General features: G+C 36.1%; 5 protein-coding genes across 9 annotated transcripts in view; 1 reads left to right on the top strand and 4 right to left on the bottom strand.

Moving 5' to 3' along the window:
- The window catches only part of ndc1 (NDC1 transmembrane nucleoporin), a 16,824-nt gene extending 10,636 nt beyond the window's left edge, over nt 1–6,188 (bottom strand). For both annotated transcript variants that reach the window (XM_016539743.1, XM_016539752.1), the window contains exons 1-9: nt 6,033–6,188; nt 5,605–5,725; nt 3,856–3,957; nt 3,573–3,747; nt 3,077–3,206; nt 988–1,096; nt 835–886; nt 583–715; nt 387–479 (exon numbers count right to left, since the gene is read on the bottom strand). In XM_016539743.1, the coding sequence (XP_016395229.1) occupies nt 387–479; nt 583–715; nt 835–886; nt 988–1,096; nt 3,077–3,206; nt 3,573–3,747; nt 3,856–3,957; nt 5,605–5,725; nt 6,033–6,071 (954 nt within the window). In that variant the 5' untranslated portion in view covers nt 6,072–6,188. The remainder of the gene's footprint in view (nt 1–386; nt 480–582; nt 716–834; nt 887–987; nt 1,097–3,076; nt 3,207–3,572; nt 3,748–3,855; nt 3,958–5,604; nt 5,726–6,032) is intronic.
- Nucleotides 6,189–6,749: 561 nt separating this feature from the next.
- LOC107729460 (uncharacterized) lies at nt 6,750–7,808 on the bottom strand. The gene has a single exon (XM_016539971.1). It carries the CDS (start codon nt 7,727–7,729, stop codon nt 6,980–6,982), a length of 750 nt encoding a protein of 249 aa, XP_016395457.1. The 5' UTR covers nt 7,730–7,808; the 3' UTR covers nt 6,750–6,979.
- Nucleotides 7,809–8,688: 880 nt separating this feature from the next.
- On the bottom strand, nt 8,689–12,520 carry LOC107729441 (protein YIPF1-like). Of its 4 annotated transcripts, XM_016539951.1 has the most exons (10): nt 12,229–12,286; nt 11,831–11,880; nt 11,582–11,721; nt 11,405–11,485; nt 11,154–11,241; nt 10,951–11,067; nt 10,693–10,859; nt 10,336–10,518; nt 9,355–9,463; nt 8,690–8,994 (listed from the first exon to the last, which is right to left on the bottom strand). In XM_016539951.1, exons 2-9 carry the CDS (start codon nt 11,862–11,864, stop codon nt 9,368–9,370), a joined length of 906 nt encoding a protein of 301 aa, XP_016395437.1. In that variant the 5' UTR covers nt 11,865–11,880; nt 12,229–12,286; the 3' UTR covers nt 8,690–8,994; nt 9,355–9,367. The 4 variants fall into 4 exon arrangements, with proteins under 4 accessions (XP_016395427.1, XP_016395419.1, XP_016395444.1 ...); XM_016539941.1 differs by lacking the exon at nt 12,229–12,286 and adding an exon at nt 12,447–12,520 and having other exon boundaries at nt 8,689–9,463; XM_016539933.1 differs by having other exon boundaries at nt 8,689–9,463.
- A 382-nt stretch (nt 12,521–12,902) lies between these two features.
- On the top strand, nt 12,903–15,655 carry lrrc42 (leucine rich repeat containing 42). Its single transcript, XM_016539921.1, has 7 exons — nt 12,903–13,501; nt 13,629–13,760; nt 13,912–14,030; nt 14,658–14,743; nt 14,820–14,933; nt 15,061–15,139; nt 15,267–15,655. The coding sequence occupies exons 1-7, from the start codon at nt 13,065–13,067 to the stop codon at nt 15,548–15,550; spliced, it is 1,251 nt and encodes a 416-aa protein (XP_016395407.1). The 5' UTR covers nt 12,903–13,064; the 3' UTR covers nt 15,551–15,655.
- Nucleotides 15,656–17,193: 1,538 nt separating this feature from the next.
- Nucleotides 17,194–18,765, bottom strand: part of LOC107729271 (transmembrane protein 59-like) — a 3,438-nt gene continuing 1,866 nt past the window's right edge. Inside the window, exons 6-8 of the mRNA XM_016539731.1 lie at nt 18,154–18,286; nt 17,934–18,051; nt 17,194–17,835 (exon numbers count right to left, since the gene is read on the bottom strand). Coding sequence (XP_016395217.1) covers nt 17,680–17,835; nt 17,934–18,051; nt 18,154–18,286 — 407 coding nt within the window. The 3' untranslated portion in view covers nt 17,194–17,679. The remainder of the gene's footprint in view (nt 17,836–17,933; nt 18,052–18,153; nt 18,287–18,765) is intronic.

Here is an 18,765-nt window from a genome sequence, read left to right as displayed (position 1 = left end):
AATAGTGTTTTCACTATATTTTGGATATTAATATCCATGCAGAATTTATGTTATACGGCTCGTTCAATGAATCGCTGGCCGACTCAGTGATCAGCCGTAAAACAATGATTCTGTCCAAATTCCCTATAAAATCTTAAATGATTCCCTTTGAGCTAAATTGGCCTGTATCCCTTACACTACCTACCTTTTTATAATAAATTTTAGAGGTTGCACTCACAAAAAGCAGTATTTAACAGGTAAGTTTAACTTAAAAATGTATATTCAATATAGAAATGTTCTATTTCTGAAACAAAAGATTTCATTCATTTCCATAAGCCTAGAGATAACAATTTAAAAAAATTCTGACCCTAGATTTTTTTCTGGAAAATAAAGGAAAAATCTCTAACCTTCATGACTAAAGTGTTCTTCTCAGCCAAAACTTTGGGAAGACACTGCTCTGCATCCTCAGTAAATGTGGACTGCACTGGAAAACTGTAGGCCTGAAGATGCACAACCAGCCATCAGGATCATTTTCAAAACAGGTACTACACAAATGTCAGTTGCTTTGATATATCCCACAGTGAAACCTTCACATTTAAGTACCTCTGTGACATAAATCCTGAAGAGAAGCACAGTGAGATACCAGGTTAGGTACAGGAAAGTGCCACTGATTGACAGGTGGTAAAGGAGGGAGAAGTCTAGAAATCCAGTCAATGAATCCAGTGGTTGGAGAGAACTATAAAGTTACAAAAGGGATATAAAGAGTTACAAATATTCTTGATTATGGGTTTATGCTGCTTTAGTTCACATTAGGTAAACACTCAGGTTTTGGTAGACTTTAGTTCCAAATCTGACCTGTCTATCTGTAGATTAAGTGTGCTGGAGATCCAGGTCTTAGGAGCATACCCTAAGAAACAACATTTAAAAATAAAACAACATTTGAAGAGAATCTAGCAGGAAAACAGATAATTATTAGAGGATGCATCTCTGATCATAAATATAACTTACCAAAAAAGAAATAGAAAGCAGCAAAATTCCTGGCTGAATATAAGGCCTGAATAACACTGCACTTCACCACCATTGGCAGACAGCCCTTGAACCGCGGATATTTGTATTGCTTCACAACCAATGTGGGAGGGACAAAAGAGATTTGCGCTGATAAATTATTAATGAAAGCATTAATGATTTAGCTATTTCTCATTCAATCATACTACAAAACATTTTACAAATAAATATAGTGTATACAGTATAGACTAGCGGTGGACTGATATACTGTCATGGTATTAGTCAGCACTTTGCATTTTTTAAATTACCCATCATTGGCTGATAAGAGTCAGAAGCACGACTTTTTTTTTGACAGGATTGTGATTGAACCTACCACCCTTCTGAAGGGTTAACTTCATGATTCTAGTTTTCCTAATTATTTTTCTCAAACAGATTTCATTTTCAAAATATTCCTATTTCTAATTATTTGACTAAATATCATGCAAAATAAATATAAATTACATTCAGCAATTTGTTTGCATGTGTTATATACAATCCCTAAAGGGACAGTTCACCCAAAAATGAAAATTACCCCAAGATTTACTCACCCTTAAGCCATCCTAGGTGTATATGATTTTTTTCTTTCTGACGAATAGTCAGATTTATATTTAAAAAAAATGTCCTGGCTCTTCCAAGCTTTATAATGGCAGTGAAATGGTGGTCGAGATTTTGAAGCCCAAAAAAAATGCACCCACCTATCATAAAAAGTGCTCCACACAGCTCCAGGGGGTTAATAATGTGAGAATATGCTAGTCTGGTGGGAACCAAGTTTTGTTTACAGCAAAGGAAAATCAGTATCCTCTTGGATTATATCAAAATCCTCCTACGTCCTACGCCATCTGCTGGAATGAACACGCATTTGACAGTTGGCAGAAGCTAGAGATTACGGTTTATAAAGTTATAAAGTAATATGGATATTTTTCTTAAACAAGAACATCGCTTCACTTCAAAAGGCCTTTATTAACCCGCCAGAGCCGTGTGGAGCACTTTATGATGGATGCATGTTTTTGGGCATCAAAATCTCGACCCTCATTGACTGCCAGTATAAAGTTTGGAAGAGCCAGGACATTTTTTAATATCACTCTGATTGTATTTGTCTGAAAGAAGAAAGGCATATACACCTAAGATGCCTTGAGGGTGAGTAAATCATGGGGTGAACTATCCCTTTAAATTAAACAGTGTGATATCATACAGTGGCATGTGAAAGTTTGGGAACCCCTTGCAGAATCTGTGAAAATGTGAATAATTTTAACAAAAAACTTTTTGAATTTGAAGATCAAGGTAAATTGTACTTAATTTGTCTTCTGGGAAACATGCAAGTATCTTCTGTTGCTTCCAAAGGGCAGTACTACGTGGAAAAAAAAGATATTTCAACAAAATTTGGACATCTTCATTCAGCTCTTAATGCATCGTGTTTCCTTCTGGAGAATCAGTGAATGTTTGAACCTTTTTTTAATAGTTGTGTTTGAGTCCCTCAATTGTCCTCAGTGTGAAAATATGGATCTCAAAATCATACATTCACTGCTGGAAAGGGTTCAAATATGCAAAAGATGGTGGAAAACTGAAGAATCTGCAGGACCTGGAGGATTTTTCTGAAGAACAGTGCTCGGTTTAACTGTTCAGAACAAACAAGGGACCCATGAACAACCATCACAAAAAAAATAAATAAATAAATTTGTGTATCATCCAGGTAACCACACACAGTATTAAGAACCAAGGGTTCCCAAACTTTTGAATGGGGTTATTTTAATAATTTCAGCTATTTTTTTTGTCTTGTTGACTAAATGTAAACATCTTTTATGTAAAATATCTTACTCAGGACAGTACTAAATAAAAAATATGCATTTTGTATGATCTCTTATTTTGTTAAAATTATTCACATTCTCACAGATTCTGCAAAGGGTTCCCAAACTTTTGAATGCCACTGTATATATCATATCGGCCATCTGCCTGCTCTCGAAGATATTGGTATCGGCCATAAAGAAAAAAAATAATATTAACCAATACGTGTAACATTTAGCAACTAATCTGAATACAATAGCCAAACACTTACTTGTATGGGTTGAAAGGACACATAGTACATATTTTGAACCACTCCCAAGAAACTATGACTGTACCCCATGAAGGCCCCAGCCAGGAGAATAAAGAGATGATACTCATTCAGACAGGTCACTACTTCACCACTACAGAAGCAAACATAAAATAAGGGACAGTTATTATTCACATATTGTTAGAATTTTCATAAAGCAAAAAAGTATGTCATTAAAAAACAAACACAGACAGAGACAACATTTCATCTTTATTTTAGAGGTGCTCTTGGCCTATATTAGGGTAAGACTGACCTCCTGGTAATTTTGAGATGAGATAAGATTACTCACAGAGTTAATTAAAACAACTTAAGATAACTGTATGAGTGTCAATCTCTTTGCCTGGGGTCAAAAGAGCCGCAGTGCCTAGAATGCAATTAATGAAACCTGATCCCCAGGCAAAGAGATTGCACAACGACGGGTCATTGTATGTGGATCAAACAGATTCAGGTCATAACCCACCTCTGGCTTTGCCTGCAGGGAGTTCCTAGAGTGCTGTAACGGCCACCGATGGTAACAGAAGCACACCACATTACCAGCATGCCCATGGTGCAGTAGACCAAAGAATGAACACACTGTCGAGGGTGGAGCACCGTCCCCAGGAGAGCCATGCGTGAACATGGAATAGAGGGAACCACTTAAGGAAACACAAAGAGTGAAATAAGTAATCTGCATACATTTTATTACAACGCAATAATAGCAAATGTGATGATTTTGCACATCCATAAAAGACAAATCTACTCACAAGTGTAGAACTCCAGGTTAAAAAAGCCAGTGATCAGAACCACCCCACACAGCACCACAAGGGAAAAGATGGTGCTTGAGGCCGCAAGAAGACTTGTGCAATCTGTAACCAATGTTTGAGATGCTGACTAACGAACAATTCAGATATCTATCAACCATATAAAGCATACAGTATTATATGCAGTGTTGGGGAAAGTTACTTTTAAATGTAATGCATTACAATATTGCGTTACTCCATAAAAAAGTAACTAATTACGTTACTTAGTTACTTTTTATGGAAAGTAATGCGTTACGTTACGTTTGCATTACTTTTTAAATCTGGACAGGGCTTGCTTGTTTGTTTTTAAAATAAAAAAAAATTATATTTTTGGCAAATATAAAAGCCTTTTCACACCAAAAGTGAAATGAATAAGCCGCAGGCTGAAGGAAATGTAAATTTTCGTCCGTACAGTAGAATGCAGAAGAAGAAATTTCAACACTTCAGCAATAAAAAAAAAACACACAAATGTTTGTCTAGAGTAATTTTTGCTTATTAGTATGGTTGAACTGGATCATCGAAGGTCAGAAGCAAAGACATTGCTTAATAGAATGGGATTAAATACATAAAGGATATTTGTGTTGTTTAACATTTAATTATTGCAGGTTTGCGTCATATTCTGAGTTGCATTATTTTTATTCATTTTGAGGAATACTGAATCTGTGTGTTTTTTGTTTTTTTTTTGTGAGTGAGATGAATTAATGTATATTCATATTTATTTTAGAACTACAGTAATATCTTCTGATTTCTCTCAACATGGGGACAGGAGAGCTGTCAATCAATAAATTTAAAAAAAAAAGTAACTTGCGTTACTTATTTGAACAAGTAACTCAGATATTCTCTTGTAAATTAAAAAGTAATGCGTTACTTTACTAGTTACTTGAAAAAAGTAATCTGATTACGTAACTTGCGTTACTTGTAATATATTGCCCCCAACACTGATTATATGTGATGTGAATTTCCAAATTAATATGATAGTTTATATTTTAAGCAAGTAAAATCTAAAAATGTTCCCCTTCAGGTTGTGGTACACATCTCTTTGCTGGGAAATATTTACTGGTTTATATAAAGTGAACATAAGAACTTTTATATTGTTGGCAATATTTCAAGACAAAAATTTACTGGATTTAATCAACTTGGGTTTACTTGATTATTTATACATCACATTTAATAAAAACACATGTTAAATGTGAGTATCAAATATGATACATCAGGCTTTTGAGGAAAATTTATTTGTACATCTCCAAGTCATTATTGTATTGCATTGCATGTTTTGCACACCACAAAAAAATACAGAGCTATATATAATACAACTAAGCATTTAAATATCATGATGATATTTTTGGGTTACAGAGTGTAGTTTATATATGTAGCTTGTTATACTGTTACAGATATCTTTGACTTACATTACAAGCTAAGAATGTCATTGTACTATATGGATCATAAAATCCAGATTAATCCAATATGATACGAAACATAAAACACATAAGCAAACTTTTTTAATTGTCCAAAGGAATTAATAACCTGTTACAAAAAAATATTTATCACTATTATTTCATTAATCAGGCTTTAGAGGGTTTAGAATATGTATTATGTCCCTTGAAGTCAGAACTACTGCTTATATAAATAATGAATTCACACTCGAGCACTTCTCAGTATCAGTAACGTATTGTAATTATGCATTTTGTTAGACACTCGTACTCGTTTCCTCACCTGAAATCCATTGGATGGGGTGAAAAGGGCTGAATCTGCTCAAGAGCACAAAGACTGTAGCTGTCACTGGCAAGAGAAGCACTGACCATGCAATACTCGCCACAGCCCTCCATATCACAACCTGAAAATAAATGAAGTGAGAATTTGGTCTAGCACAGGCACATTTCATACATCCTTTCAGCCTCAAACACAATCTTTCTACGATAATAACGTTTATTCTAATAACGCTCAAACAATTAATATATACTTAAATACACTATCACTTCATAAACAGACACCAGAAGACACAAAACATGTCACTATAACAGTACATGATGATGTCCAGAAGTCTTTTAACGTTACATACACTGCCGACTAAACACTGACTTCCTAATTAGTTAGTTGCCGTTCAGTTATTTAAACACGATTTATATTTAACCAGTCCTTACCTTTCTTATAAACCAAGAATTCTGTTTCAGGGAAAACATTTTATCATTCTTGTTTCAGTTCAGCATCACTTGAGTAAAATCCATATCAACATGGCAAAAGTGTGGACATTACCCGCGCCACACATTCGAAGGACCTCATAAGGACCCCTGCGACTGTGTCTGACTTACTGCCTGAATACAATCACACTTAAAGGGTTAGCTGCTCACCCCAAAATTAAAAAATGCGCCATTATTTGCTCATCCTCATGTGACTTTCTTTATTCTGTGGGAAAATAAAAAGAAGATATTTTGAGAAATGTGTGTGTTTTTTTTGTTCATACAATGGAAGTCAAACGTAACGTTAAAAGGTTTGGTTATCAACATTCTTCGAAATTTTTTCTGTGTTCTGTAGAGTAACGTTATCAGAAAAGTCATAATGGTTTGGAAAGAATTTATGATGAGTAAATGTTGACTAAATGTACATTTTTGGTGAACTATCCCATTAAAGAGATAGCCCATACAGAAATGTGAATTCTGCGCAAATTTATAGCTGTTCTTTTCAAAAGATAATACTATTGTGAAGCATATTATTCAACATTACAAATATTAAATAATTAATTGTATCACTTAATTACAACATTATCCTAATTAAAAAGGAAAAATCAGAATAAAATTATATAATTACATTTATATTTAATGTTAAACAGTATTTCATTATACACAATGTTTTGAGGGCATTACATCAAACAGCAGTCTAAAAAGACTGTAATAATGGGTCGATACATACGAAATAATTAAGGTACAGTAACATATAGTCCTCAATGTTTCGGTTGTTTCAATCAGGTTGTTGCTTAATAATTTTAAACATACTAAAAACTATATATTTAAAAATAATGCTGTAAGTTGAGGCATTGAGCAGCATAATGACGCGTAGACAGACACAAAAATGTTTCGTGAAATAATAATCGTCAGTTGTGTATTCCTTTCGCTTCATTCTGAATGAACGCGTTTTTCTCTCGATGAGTGCCATTCGCTAAAGTGATGTTGCGTCTTTCCAGACTGGTTCTGCTTTTATCGATCTCTCGGCGGGTCTTGGTCTCAAATGCGTTGGTGGGCAATATCTGGGTTGAACTGATGGACATCTCCGTCTGGACGCCTTTATGCACCAGCGGTTTTTGCCCGGGTCTCTGCGGTATGGCGGGCAGTGACAGCTGCTCCCGCTGAGCCTTCTTGTCCTCCCAGAGCTTCAGAAGACGCCGCTGGTTGTTTGTCATGTCCTTCAGGTTCTGTTGCAGGGACTGGACCTGGTCCTCCAGCAGAGTCTTCGAGGTCACGGTGTTGGCCAGTTCAGATGTTATTTCATCAATCGTCAAACTTAATTTACCCGCTTTTTCAACAAGTGAATTGCACTCGCGCTCCTTCTCGTGCAGGTCGTTGATTATATCCTTGGTGGTTTTTCCGTAAAATTTAGGACTGGCCTCTAAACCAATTTCAGCCCGCAGGACCTTCACTTGTTTCCGCAGCTCCTTGTTGTCCAAAGTCAGTTGCTTTAATTTCTGTTTAAGCGCTTCGGTTGATCTCATTCGAGACTCATATTGTCTCATTTTCTCCCTCATCGTATTCTCGCGGTGCAAAGCATCGTCTCTTTCCTTCCGGCACTTCTCCAAAAGCTTTAAAGTTTCGTATTTGGACACCTTTTCCACTTTCCCAGCCATCATTCATTTGCAGTTTTAAATGCAATATTGAAAAGACATGTTCCTTGATACAGGTCGTCGGGTCAAATCCTCTTTAAATAGGTTTTCCATTTGCAAGTCATCAAAATAATGTCAGGAGATACCTGTGAATTCAATGATCCAAAAATAAAGCCTCCTTATTTTTAATCCACAGTGTAAAGGGAAACAGTGACTTGTGAAGCTGACATTCCTTCACAAAGGTTGTAGGTTTGGGAGGCAGCTTCGTGTAACTCTAAGCTAAGGCTAGAATGACCATTAATTAGGGCACACCACACATTGGCACAGTTTCAAGTGACACAACTTTTCTATTTTGTTAATTTGGAAAATGTAGCCGAGCCATTTCATAACGCCAGTGCCAACTTAAAAAAAATAATAATAATTTATCTAATTAATCTAATGACTGTGGTGAATAAAGGTTAAAAGTGCACTGCTGATGGTGCTCGGAGATATGAAACTTTGCACTGTATCAGATACTGGCATCAAAGACAAGATAGATTTGATCTATGACAATAACCTTTGTTTGTGAATCTTAATGATGCTGAGAGTGAAATTCTATGATCTGCTTCTAACCCACTCGGCTATCAGTATCATCATCAATCATTGAGAAATTATAAATGGAAAAAAACTTTATACGCTCAGTATATGCTTGCCATTTTGGTCTGTATTTGTGTGCATGTAATTTTAAAAGGGGAAAAAAGCTGCTAAATATTTATTACAATGTGACGTCTTGGAATACAGTTAATTGTTCAGGCATTTTATGTTCTAGGCTAGTATCTTGTTTAAAGAAAAGGCATAGATCTAGTTACAAATCTCACAAAAATATACAGAGTAAAAATAATAGCAAAAAAAAAAAAAAATCAATGGCCACCACAGAGAACTGAAAATGTGTAAAATATTTAAATAAACTGTAGCTTTGATTTTCAACTTTATAAAAATTTTAATATGTAATCAGTTTCTGTTTATGTGCATTTCAATTCATATTTTATTTTTCCCATCCCTTTTTCTGCTGGACCTGTAGTTTTATAAAGTGTTAAAATATTTTAAGTACATATACACGTTCCAAAGTGGTAGAAACAGGAGAGTGACCCTTTGAAAACCATCTCAAGCTCAATTATCACATAAATATTTAAACCACAGCTACACAGTATATACACATGTCCTCTACTTTGTAACAGTAACATGTGTCTGAACCTCAAATCAGAAAACATCAAACATGTTGTAGATGGTTATCTCCAGGTTTCGCTGCTCACCTACAAACATAAACATACCAAAATGAAGGCTTTACTTTCACAGACTACAAGATGAAGAAATCCAGAAAACCCACAATCTCATTATCAAGATAACCGATTCTCTCTAATAAGGCAAGAGCAGAAGCTGCAATTACAGAAGAATAACAGTCTATCGAGGAGCACAGATTATGTACAGGAAGTCCTGTCTCATGTTAACACCTCATCAAATGCAACTGTCTTATTTTCCCATCAGCAGCTACAATCAAATGACACTCGGCTCATCTAAAAGTCTTAAAGTGCTGGCATTTCTATGCCATTTCATCATTATTAAAAAGCACATGAGAGAGTGCCACTGCCACCTCACTGAAGTCCTGTATTTACCCAAGGCTGTAATTCACTTTGGCTTTGTGGATGATGAAGTGTTGGTCGCTGCCGATGGCTCATTGTGATCCTTTGATGGATCCATCTCATATGTACTGAAGAAACATGCCTGAAAAAAGAGAGAGGGCACAAATCTTTCAGACTCTGACAGCACCTTTGTCCCCTAAATACTGCATTCCCTATCCCTAATTAAATGAATGTAATTGACGTCACATGATAGCCATAAGGACATGGTTCTGCTCACAAACTGGCATGTTTCCAAGCCAGTCATTGACTATTGCTCGTGTTTCCACGAACACACCCTTCCGCTGGGGAAACACATTTGACACCAACCTGTTTGATCCTTTAACGCTGCAAGAAGCAGTGCTAAAATGCTGGCGTTGAGTTGCTCGTACAGCTACACAACTTTAGTTATATCGTCTCTAGCATTTTTGCAACAGAGGCAAACATTTTTATTTTAGACAAAGTTTCATCTAATATGCCTTGCTTGTATTGTTTTAGTAAGTGCATAATTATATGCATACATATTAGGATGCAATGATATTACAATACAGATAAGCCAGAAATAATTATGTTAAAATTTTATACTATAATAAATTAGTTTGTCAATAAAAAAATAAATAATTTCAAATGCTACCAGTCAATCTAAGCATAAAATTATAAATGTACAGTATAAAAAAAAAATCGATATTCATTTTGAGATTTGATAAAGATCTTAACATTTAACAGTGTTTTATATTGTTAGTTAAATAAAAAAGTGTGCATTAGGTTCCAGCAAAGCTAATTTAAATGTAAATATAAGGAAAAATAAGCATGCACAATTAAATATCAAATATTGACTGAAATATATCAGATATGGACTGATATTGATGAATTCATTCAGTAACAAATATAGACCTGAATATGTTTTGTGTATTTTGTTCATAATAGATTATGTTAATCACATTCATTCCTAATGTATAAAGATTCTTAAAAACATACCTTGCAACCAACTGCAAGCAGGACGTGAAGAATCACGATGGTGGATATAATCACAATGGTAATCCTTGGTTTATCGTCCCTGATGGCTGGCCAGAACGTCATTACCAGCACAGATCCTGAGAGACACAAAGCTACCACGATGGAGCACCACCTCAACCCTTCACTTGGTATTATCCACAATATCTGTTTTTCACACAAATGCACACAAGCAAGTAAATAAACTGTATCTGCAAAATAATAATAATAGAGAATGCTTGAAAATCCTCTATCAAATGTGTTTATCACACCCAGATGCGGTAATTATGCACAGAATAATGCACATTATATTCATGTATATATTGTGACTGTATGACTCACCACAGCAGGGATGTAGATAGAGAGCGAGTAACCATAGACACACACTATCTGCAAGAAGGAGTAGGACACCAGGCTTGTGATCTTCCTATTTCGCCAGGTGAGAAAACCCCACAGAGCTAAAGGCACTAACCATGCGTAACTGTAGATTGCTGTGGCTGCCATAGTTACTGGAAAACAAGCAAAAGAACCAGTGTCATTTTTAGGGTGAGGCCAGAAGGTCTATTTTGTTTGGACTATTTCAAACAACATATCTCTAACCTTTGCTGAAGTCTGGCACATATCTGAACTCTGGCTGACCCTGGTTGACAAGAAAACTGGAGATGTTTCCACTAACAGCGATGGCAAAAACAAGAGTTGCACAGATCCAGAAAGGTCCTACAAAAGTAAACCACATACTCATATTAACTTTTTATAAACATCTTTCTTTTTGCTCTAAACTCTTTTAGTTTAATTTAGCTTACCATACAGGTCTGGGTTACTCCGTAAATAGACCTCAACAAAGTTTTTCCCAGGCCAAGGCAGAATTGACCCAATTATTCTGTTCTTTACCTATATATGAAAACAGCGGCAATTTATATATTTTTTTATTTAAAACGAATTAGAAAACCCTTAAAAGTATATATTTCTGAAATACACAATGAATGCTTTTTAACTCTTTGAAATGATAATCACTGTAGTGTGAGGGCTGAATCCTACAGTAAAGATGGCTGACCTGATGACTGTCCACATCAAATAATGTTTGGTAATACTCAAACGTCCAGAAGGGTGCACTTTTTCTTTGACCTGACAGAAGCTGTTTGACAAAGAAACATGTATTTTGAATCAGGGCTCCTTTTGAAGAAATAAAGATCTCCGATTATCTAGACTCTAGAGGTTGTGTCCCACGGACCTCAGTTTTGTCATCGTTGTCGTCTTCTTCAAAAGCAGTTCCAGTAGCTTTTCGTTGTTTTCTAGATTTGATGGGGTCATCGATGGTCACTGTTGTGGCACCTTGATTATGTTCTGTGAATCCTTGCTCATCTTCAAATTCTAGCACAATATAGAATTTTTTTCCCAAGAGCAATAAGCAGATTCCATTATCTTTTTTATTATTAAAAGGAACTGTTTGCCTTTCAAATAAGTATTTTAAGGGACTCACCTTGAAACTGCAAATGAAAATCAGTATTGGCCATCACAGATCTATGTGCTCTGTCATCAATAGAAGACAGATAAGCAGACAAGCTTTAGTTAATGCTATTGATATTGTAGGTTGTTAAAGGTATATTTCACCCAAAATTATAATCAATACTCTCATGTTGTTCCAAAAATCGGAACACAGAAAGATACATTAGGCAGAATGTGAGGGACTGACAGATTCAGTCACCATTCAGATTCACTGTATCTTCATCCCATTCAATGAATGTGAAGAATGACTGAGGCTGTCGATCTTCCTAACATTTTCTTTTAAGTTCCACGGAAGTAAGTGATGACTAAAGTTTAGTTTTAGGGTGAACTATCCTTTTAAGCATTAAGTTTTACCAACCATGGCTGACCTACCACTGTAACTGAAGTGTCTAATCACATGTATAGCAGGAGTGACACTGTACAAGTTGTTGACATTCAGACGTATGCGGATATTATACATCAAACAGAAAAATGCAGTTACAACGTAACATATTGTTGTTTTAAGAATATGCATTCTCTCAGATGATTTTACATCGCCTTTTTATAGCAGAATAGGACCTCTAATATTTTCGTCATGTTAATCAACTCACCAGTAAAAGCGTCTTGAATGTTTCAGGATTTTAAACTTTGTTTTGAATGTGCGAAAATGGAAACGCGGAAATGAGCAGTGATAGTGATGCATAGCAGAATAAAAGTCTTTACTTGTCCATAAATCAAATCTTCAAATTATTTTTCACCTGGTGTTTTGCAACTTGTGGTAAAAATAGGCAGTAAGTAAGTAAATAAATAAAATATTAGAATGAAATAATAAAAACGTAGAGACCTATTTAAAAAAACAAAAACAAAAAAACAATGAAAATAACTAATATGGTGAAATAAAAATATGGGGGAGGGGGGGGCGAGTAAAATACATCAGAGTTATAGCATAGGTAAAAGTTTTTAAACGTGTGTTTTTTTAATACTGAAGTTATCTGCGAAGTATACGGGCGTTTAAATAGATTTTAGTGCGGATTTCAGTAACGACTTTTATTTTGTAATGTGCGTGAAACTCGACTTACAGGAGTGATGTTACTCCAAGAGCCCGTCGTTTTTAAATCTTTCTACATTTTACAAACTTCTCGATGTTTCCGTCAATATACCCTTGATTTTTAAACGACAACCGAATATTTTGGACGCTAAACGCTCGGTTTGTGTAGAGAGCTGTAAGGATGTATGTTAGTGAGGGCTGTGGAGCCGTGTATGTCAGAGAGAAAGGAGAACTGCGGCGGTATGTCAGTGCAGACAGGAATGATGCTCTGCAGCACAGACTCTTCTCCAGAGACTTCTCCTTTCAACTCTGCATCGACACTTTACCATCCGCGAGCCACACAAAGAGAAGAGACCACTTCATATTTACCTACAACAAAGAGGGCAGTCTGCGGTACACGGTGAAGTCTTTATTTGACATATCTTTACAGTTCATCGCTGATCACATCGAGCATGTGGACTCACTGGTAGGTTTTCCGGAGCAAATGGCTGACAAGTTGTTCTCGGCCGCTGAAGAGAGACACAAATTCACTGAGCCTCATACTGCACCCAGAGCACTGCATGTCTTCTGTGAGGCCTATGGAGAACTAGTGCTGAGATCCCTGTGTTTGAGAAACAGGTGAGAAGTAAACACAATCTCATGGCTGTCTGCCTAAGTAGACGTCCAAAATGCTGCCTAGGTAGGCATTTATACCCCGCATAATTTAGAAACCAGTGCATTTACATCAGTGTGATTGTGTTTTCAGGAATCTTTTGATATCCGAAAGGCTGGAAGAGATCAGACAGTTTCAGAGTCTGGAGTGCCTGGACCTCTATGGATGTAGATTAGGTGACAACCATGAGGTTTTTAAATACATAACCTCTGAAGCCCTGGCTAGGTATGGAAACTTCATCGTCTCATTCATTGGCATAGTTGCATAAATAAAATGAACATTTCAGATGGTTTATTGGGTGTACAGTTTGTTTTACTTTGTGATAAAGAGTGAAGTCATTTTCTTTTTCCTCTTCACATTTCCTTTTTTTCTGTAGTCTTGTGAAGCTTTTCATAGGTGCAAACTGCCTTTCTGATGCAGGACTGCAGAGACTGACCGCGCCGGTGAGGGTGATGAAGAAAGGTCTAGAAAATCTGCAGCTTTTGGAACTCTCTGGTAAGTTTATGGATTTGTATAGTCCGATAAACTACTATTCAAATGTTTGAGGTCAGTATAAATATTTTTTATTCAGCAAGGATGCCTTAAAACGAAAGTGACAATAAAGACATTTAGAATGCCTTTACTGACATTTATAATGTTACAAAAGATTTCTATTTCAAATAAATGCTGTTCTTTTGAACTTTCTATTTATCAATGAATCCTGAAAAAAAAATACGGTTTTCCCTACAATATAAAGCAGCACAACTGTTTTTAACATTGATAATAATAAGAAATGTTTCTTGAGCAGCAAATCAGCATATTATAATGATTTCTGAAGGATCATCACTAAGACCTGGAGTAATGACTGCTGAAAATTCAGCTTTACCATCACAGAAATACATTTTATTTTAAAATATATTCAAATGGAAGACAGTTATTGTAAATTGTAATAATATTTTATAATATTACTTTTACTGTATTTTAATAAATGCAGACTTGGTGAGCATAGAAAAAAAGTAAAAAAAAAAAACTGTGTTTGAATCTCATTACATAAATACTCTCAATTGCTTTTTATACATAACCATGATGAATGTGATCTTTATGGTAATGTATACTCTTGCCATTTCATTTATTTCTTAACAGAGAATCCCATTACTGAGAAAGGTCTTGGATATCTAACATGCTTTAAAACGCTACAGAAACTGGACATATCTGGGACAAATGTGACGGTAGCACAATTAAAAAGTTAACATCAATGAGTAAGTTTTTATGGAGGTCTTGTATAATATTAGAAATCTCTTTTAGGTGAATGTGTCTTTGAAAGGATTCTTCAGAAAGAATATGAGAATGCTCTTATCAGAAACACCTTTGAAGGAGTTTGGACACTCTGATTGTAAAACAGATGGCTGGGCTGAACAGGTAACAGATAAGCTTTTATGGTATCCATGATGGATATAGGTAATTATGAATGCAATGTTGATGTTGTAAATGTTTTATAATGAGGCATCTCTGTATAACATTCTCTCACTATTCAAATTTTTATCAGGTAATAAACCAATGGGAAATTACAGCTTCTGAAGTACCAAAGAAAGACTACAAACCAAGAACAAATGCTCTCCGTTTCTGTGAGTTTATTCATTTTATCTACATGTTCACTTGATCACAAAATATTATATTACTACTACTAATTTTTGTTATTGTTGTAATTGTTATAATATTCTGAATTTTGATTATTTTCATTTTGTTCTTTAGATGGAAGAGAAAAGTTTGTCCGAGAGACATTAAACTCCTGCTCTGGGACGAGTGACACCACAAAGAAAGACAAAATTGTGCCGATTCACTTTTATAAGGTTGATCTCTGTGGCACGAGTTCAACAGCAGAACACGACACACTTTCATCAACAGTGGCAGCTGTTCAGAAGGGCAAGAAGAGGAGACTATCAACAGAGGAAGACCAAAGTTCAGCTCCTCTGTCAAAGCGCCAGTCTCTGTCAGCTCTGTCTGCAGAGGACTTAGATCTGTTAAATAGTTATTGAGTGGACACAGACATGTGACATCTTTGCAGCGCATTCCTCTGTGACGAACATGACACTGAAATGCTTTTAGTTTGGATTCTTCACAATTAAAAACAGCTTATTTTTTATTTTTGTACCCTAGTCTTTTGTTTCATAATACAAATATACTGAGCATGTTTATACAAAATCATTAAAGGGGTCATAGGATGCCCATTTTCCACAAGTTAATATGATTCTTTAGGGTCTTAATGAAAAGTCTGTAACATAGTTTGGTTAAAATTTCTCAATGGTAGTGTAAAAAAACACCTTTTTTACCCTGTCAAAAACAGCTCTTTTCAGAGCAAGCTGTTTTTGAAGCATTTTCTTTTAAATGTTAATGAGCTCTGCTGATCCCGCCCCTCTCTTCCAAGCTGCTCTCAGAGAGACTGTTTACTTCAGCCGCATTCACCCTGAAACTTGCTAATTAGCACATTATTAGGAAAGGTGATTTTTAAAGATTCATTGCAACACATTATACTCACTTCTTCTGTAGATGAGGCTGGATCATGAATGATTCGTGCGAACATAGACGCATTTATGTAGATCGGGGGCGCATTCCCTTCAGAAACAAAAGTAATCCACTGCGAGTTCAGCGGCTCAGATGTCAGGAGTAAATGATCGCTTAGGAGTCATTCTTGTCTACATCTGCTCCGGCAGTGAAACAATGGCGGACTGATGACAGCTCACTCGGGGCGGGTCTAAGGTAAGACACCAGTCCAGTCTGTGCTGAAACGCTACTGTCAATCAAACTATCGTGGGAGGGGCCTGTCTGTGTGAGGTCACACAGACAGGCATCTGAGATCGGCTCGATTTGAGAAGGGGGAAAACATTTAACGAGATTTTTAAAAAACCACTGGGTGGATTTTTATCATTATAGGGTGGTTGTGTACACACACTGCCAACACACATTTCAGTTCAAACAGCTTGTAAAAGTGCATGTAGCATCCTATGACCCCTTTAAGGCTGGAACAGATTTTAAAACATACCAGACTTTAAAGTCATTGTGGATGCAAAAAAATGCAGAAACACGTGCCTCGGTGCAAGGAGACGTGACAAATTAATACAATACATGTTCTAAAATTGGCTCAGAATCTCAAACACCATCCTCTGACTGGATGGAATCATGGTCTGAAGCTGAGTTTGTGCCTTTCATACAATATGTACATTTCTGTGAAAGAAGTCAGGTAAAATCTGAACACTGGCTCTGACTTCATAGGCAACTAGCAGTGACTCACCCAGACTGCAAAAATCTTAAGGGGTCATATGATGCTGCTAAAAAGAACATTATTTTGTGTATTTGGTGTAACGAAATGTGTTTATGCGGTTTAAGGTAAAAAAAAATACATTATTTTCCACATACTGTACATTATTGTTTCTCCTCTATGCCCCGCCTTTCTGAAACGCATCGATTTTTACAAAACGAGCCGTTTTAGGTAGGCGTGGTTGACTCTTAACTTTTATAAAGAATATCTTTTTGGATTTAAGACTTCAGTCTTTGCGACTTTACAGATCTTCTTTATGCACCAAGAGCTTGTAACACTCCAAAGAGAAAGGAAAAATTGAAATCGCATCATATGACCCCTTTAAATTAAAAACAAAACGTGAGAACAGAACACTTTTTAGTAGGTTTGTTTATTAATATTTAGATGACAAATCTAAGAGGTCGCAAAACATCTTAATTTACAATGCCTTTATTGACTTTACGACTCTCGTCTCTATGGCAGTTCAAGAAATTTCCACTCCCTGCAGCAGAGATATCTTGTACTAAAGCATAAATCAAAACGTTAATGTCATTGTGCAACACGTTGTACCTCAAATCACAAGCTGTTATTGATCACATTGAGAACACTTAAAAACGAATAAGGGAAACAAGAAGACTTCATCTCTACAAATGGGCAGTAAACAGAAAAACTCAGATCCTACAGAGCTTTCAGTCTGATAGGTAATGCCTTTAAAGTGCCAAAACATCAACAGAATATATTCCCCACAGTCCACGCTTCTCAAATTTAAAAAAAGGAGAACCAAGAAACCCATAGTCAATGCGTTTGAAGCTATAACCACACCTCTGAAAGAGAAAACCAAAAGCTCAATTTCATTGGATGCTAGACTGGTTAAATGTTAGACTGGTCCAGATTGACCTTTGATGGAAGAGGTCCAGCTTCCTGCTCCTCCACACCTGGAGATCTGATGATCACCAGAGAGGACTGCAGATACGGGGTCAGTTTCTGATCCTTCATGTACTCCATATCCCCATATATGCTTAGCTTCTGTTAAAAGGAGGAGAACATGTGGATGAGTTAATTAAACATAACCAACTAACCAATAATTAAAAAACATGAAGATGAGTGAATGTGAAGTGGTTTACCTCAGCAGGGACGTACTGCTCAACAGCAGTGGACACTGTGGCACAACAAATCCAGATCAGAACCAAGACAGACAGAACCAGAGTGGTGGTCAGGATCCAGCCAGGCAGCCACGGGTTCCTACCGGTACAAAAAAAAACCCAGGATTGCTTCATATTCAACAAGATCAACAGACTGCAACAAATCAATAGAGATTAAAATCCAGATCAACATGTGACCGACCTTGAGAGACAGCTGAAGAGGTTGTAATCGTCCTCAGAGTTGCTTCGACCGATGAACATGTCTCTGTCTCTCTCCTGAATGTAGCTTCTTGGGTAGTCTTTATAAATAGGGTTTTTCATTTCCTGATCTACAACTATTAATAATACAAGGGGTCCAATATCAGTGTTGAGATCTTGAAACTACTTCTGTTAAGAGAATAATGCTAAGATGATGTTGTGGAAAGTGACACAGTTAAGTCAGCCTTTGCGGACCAATCATGACTGTTATTACATATTTACAGACTTCATAACATGACATCTTAAAACTACAGTATGTCATTTTTGTGCCACTAGCAGCAGCAAAACACACGTTCCTCGAAATAAAAGGTAGTCTTGGCTCAAAACCTGACCAATTAGTTGAGCAAATGCTGTTATACTGGGCAGCCAAAACAAGTAGGCAGCAAATTTGCTTGATCCTACTAATGGCACAGATATTACACGCTCAACTTCAATGTCATCAAGAGATTAAAGTTCACCTGTTTTCGGTTCTCTAAACATATGTTATTGATCTTATTGTGAACGGTTCATCCATGCATGTTTATAAATTATATATATATATATATATATATATATT

The sequence above is a fragment of the Sinocyclocheilus rhinocerous genome, unplaced genomic scaffold (genome assembly GCF_001515625.1).
Source record: "Sinocyclocheilus rhinocerous isolate Xijiao unplaced genomic scaffold, SAMN03320098_v1.1 scaffold1785, whole genome shotgun sequence".
In the NCBI taxonomy this organism is placed as follows: domain Eukaryota; kingdom Metazoa; phylum Chordata; class Actinopteri; order Cypriniformes; family Cyprinidae; genus Sinocyclocheilus; species Sinocyclocheilus rhinocerous.
Note: the sequence above shows the minus strand (reverse complement) of the source record. Positions and strands in the feature narration are given on the sequence as shown.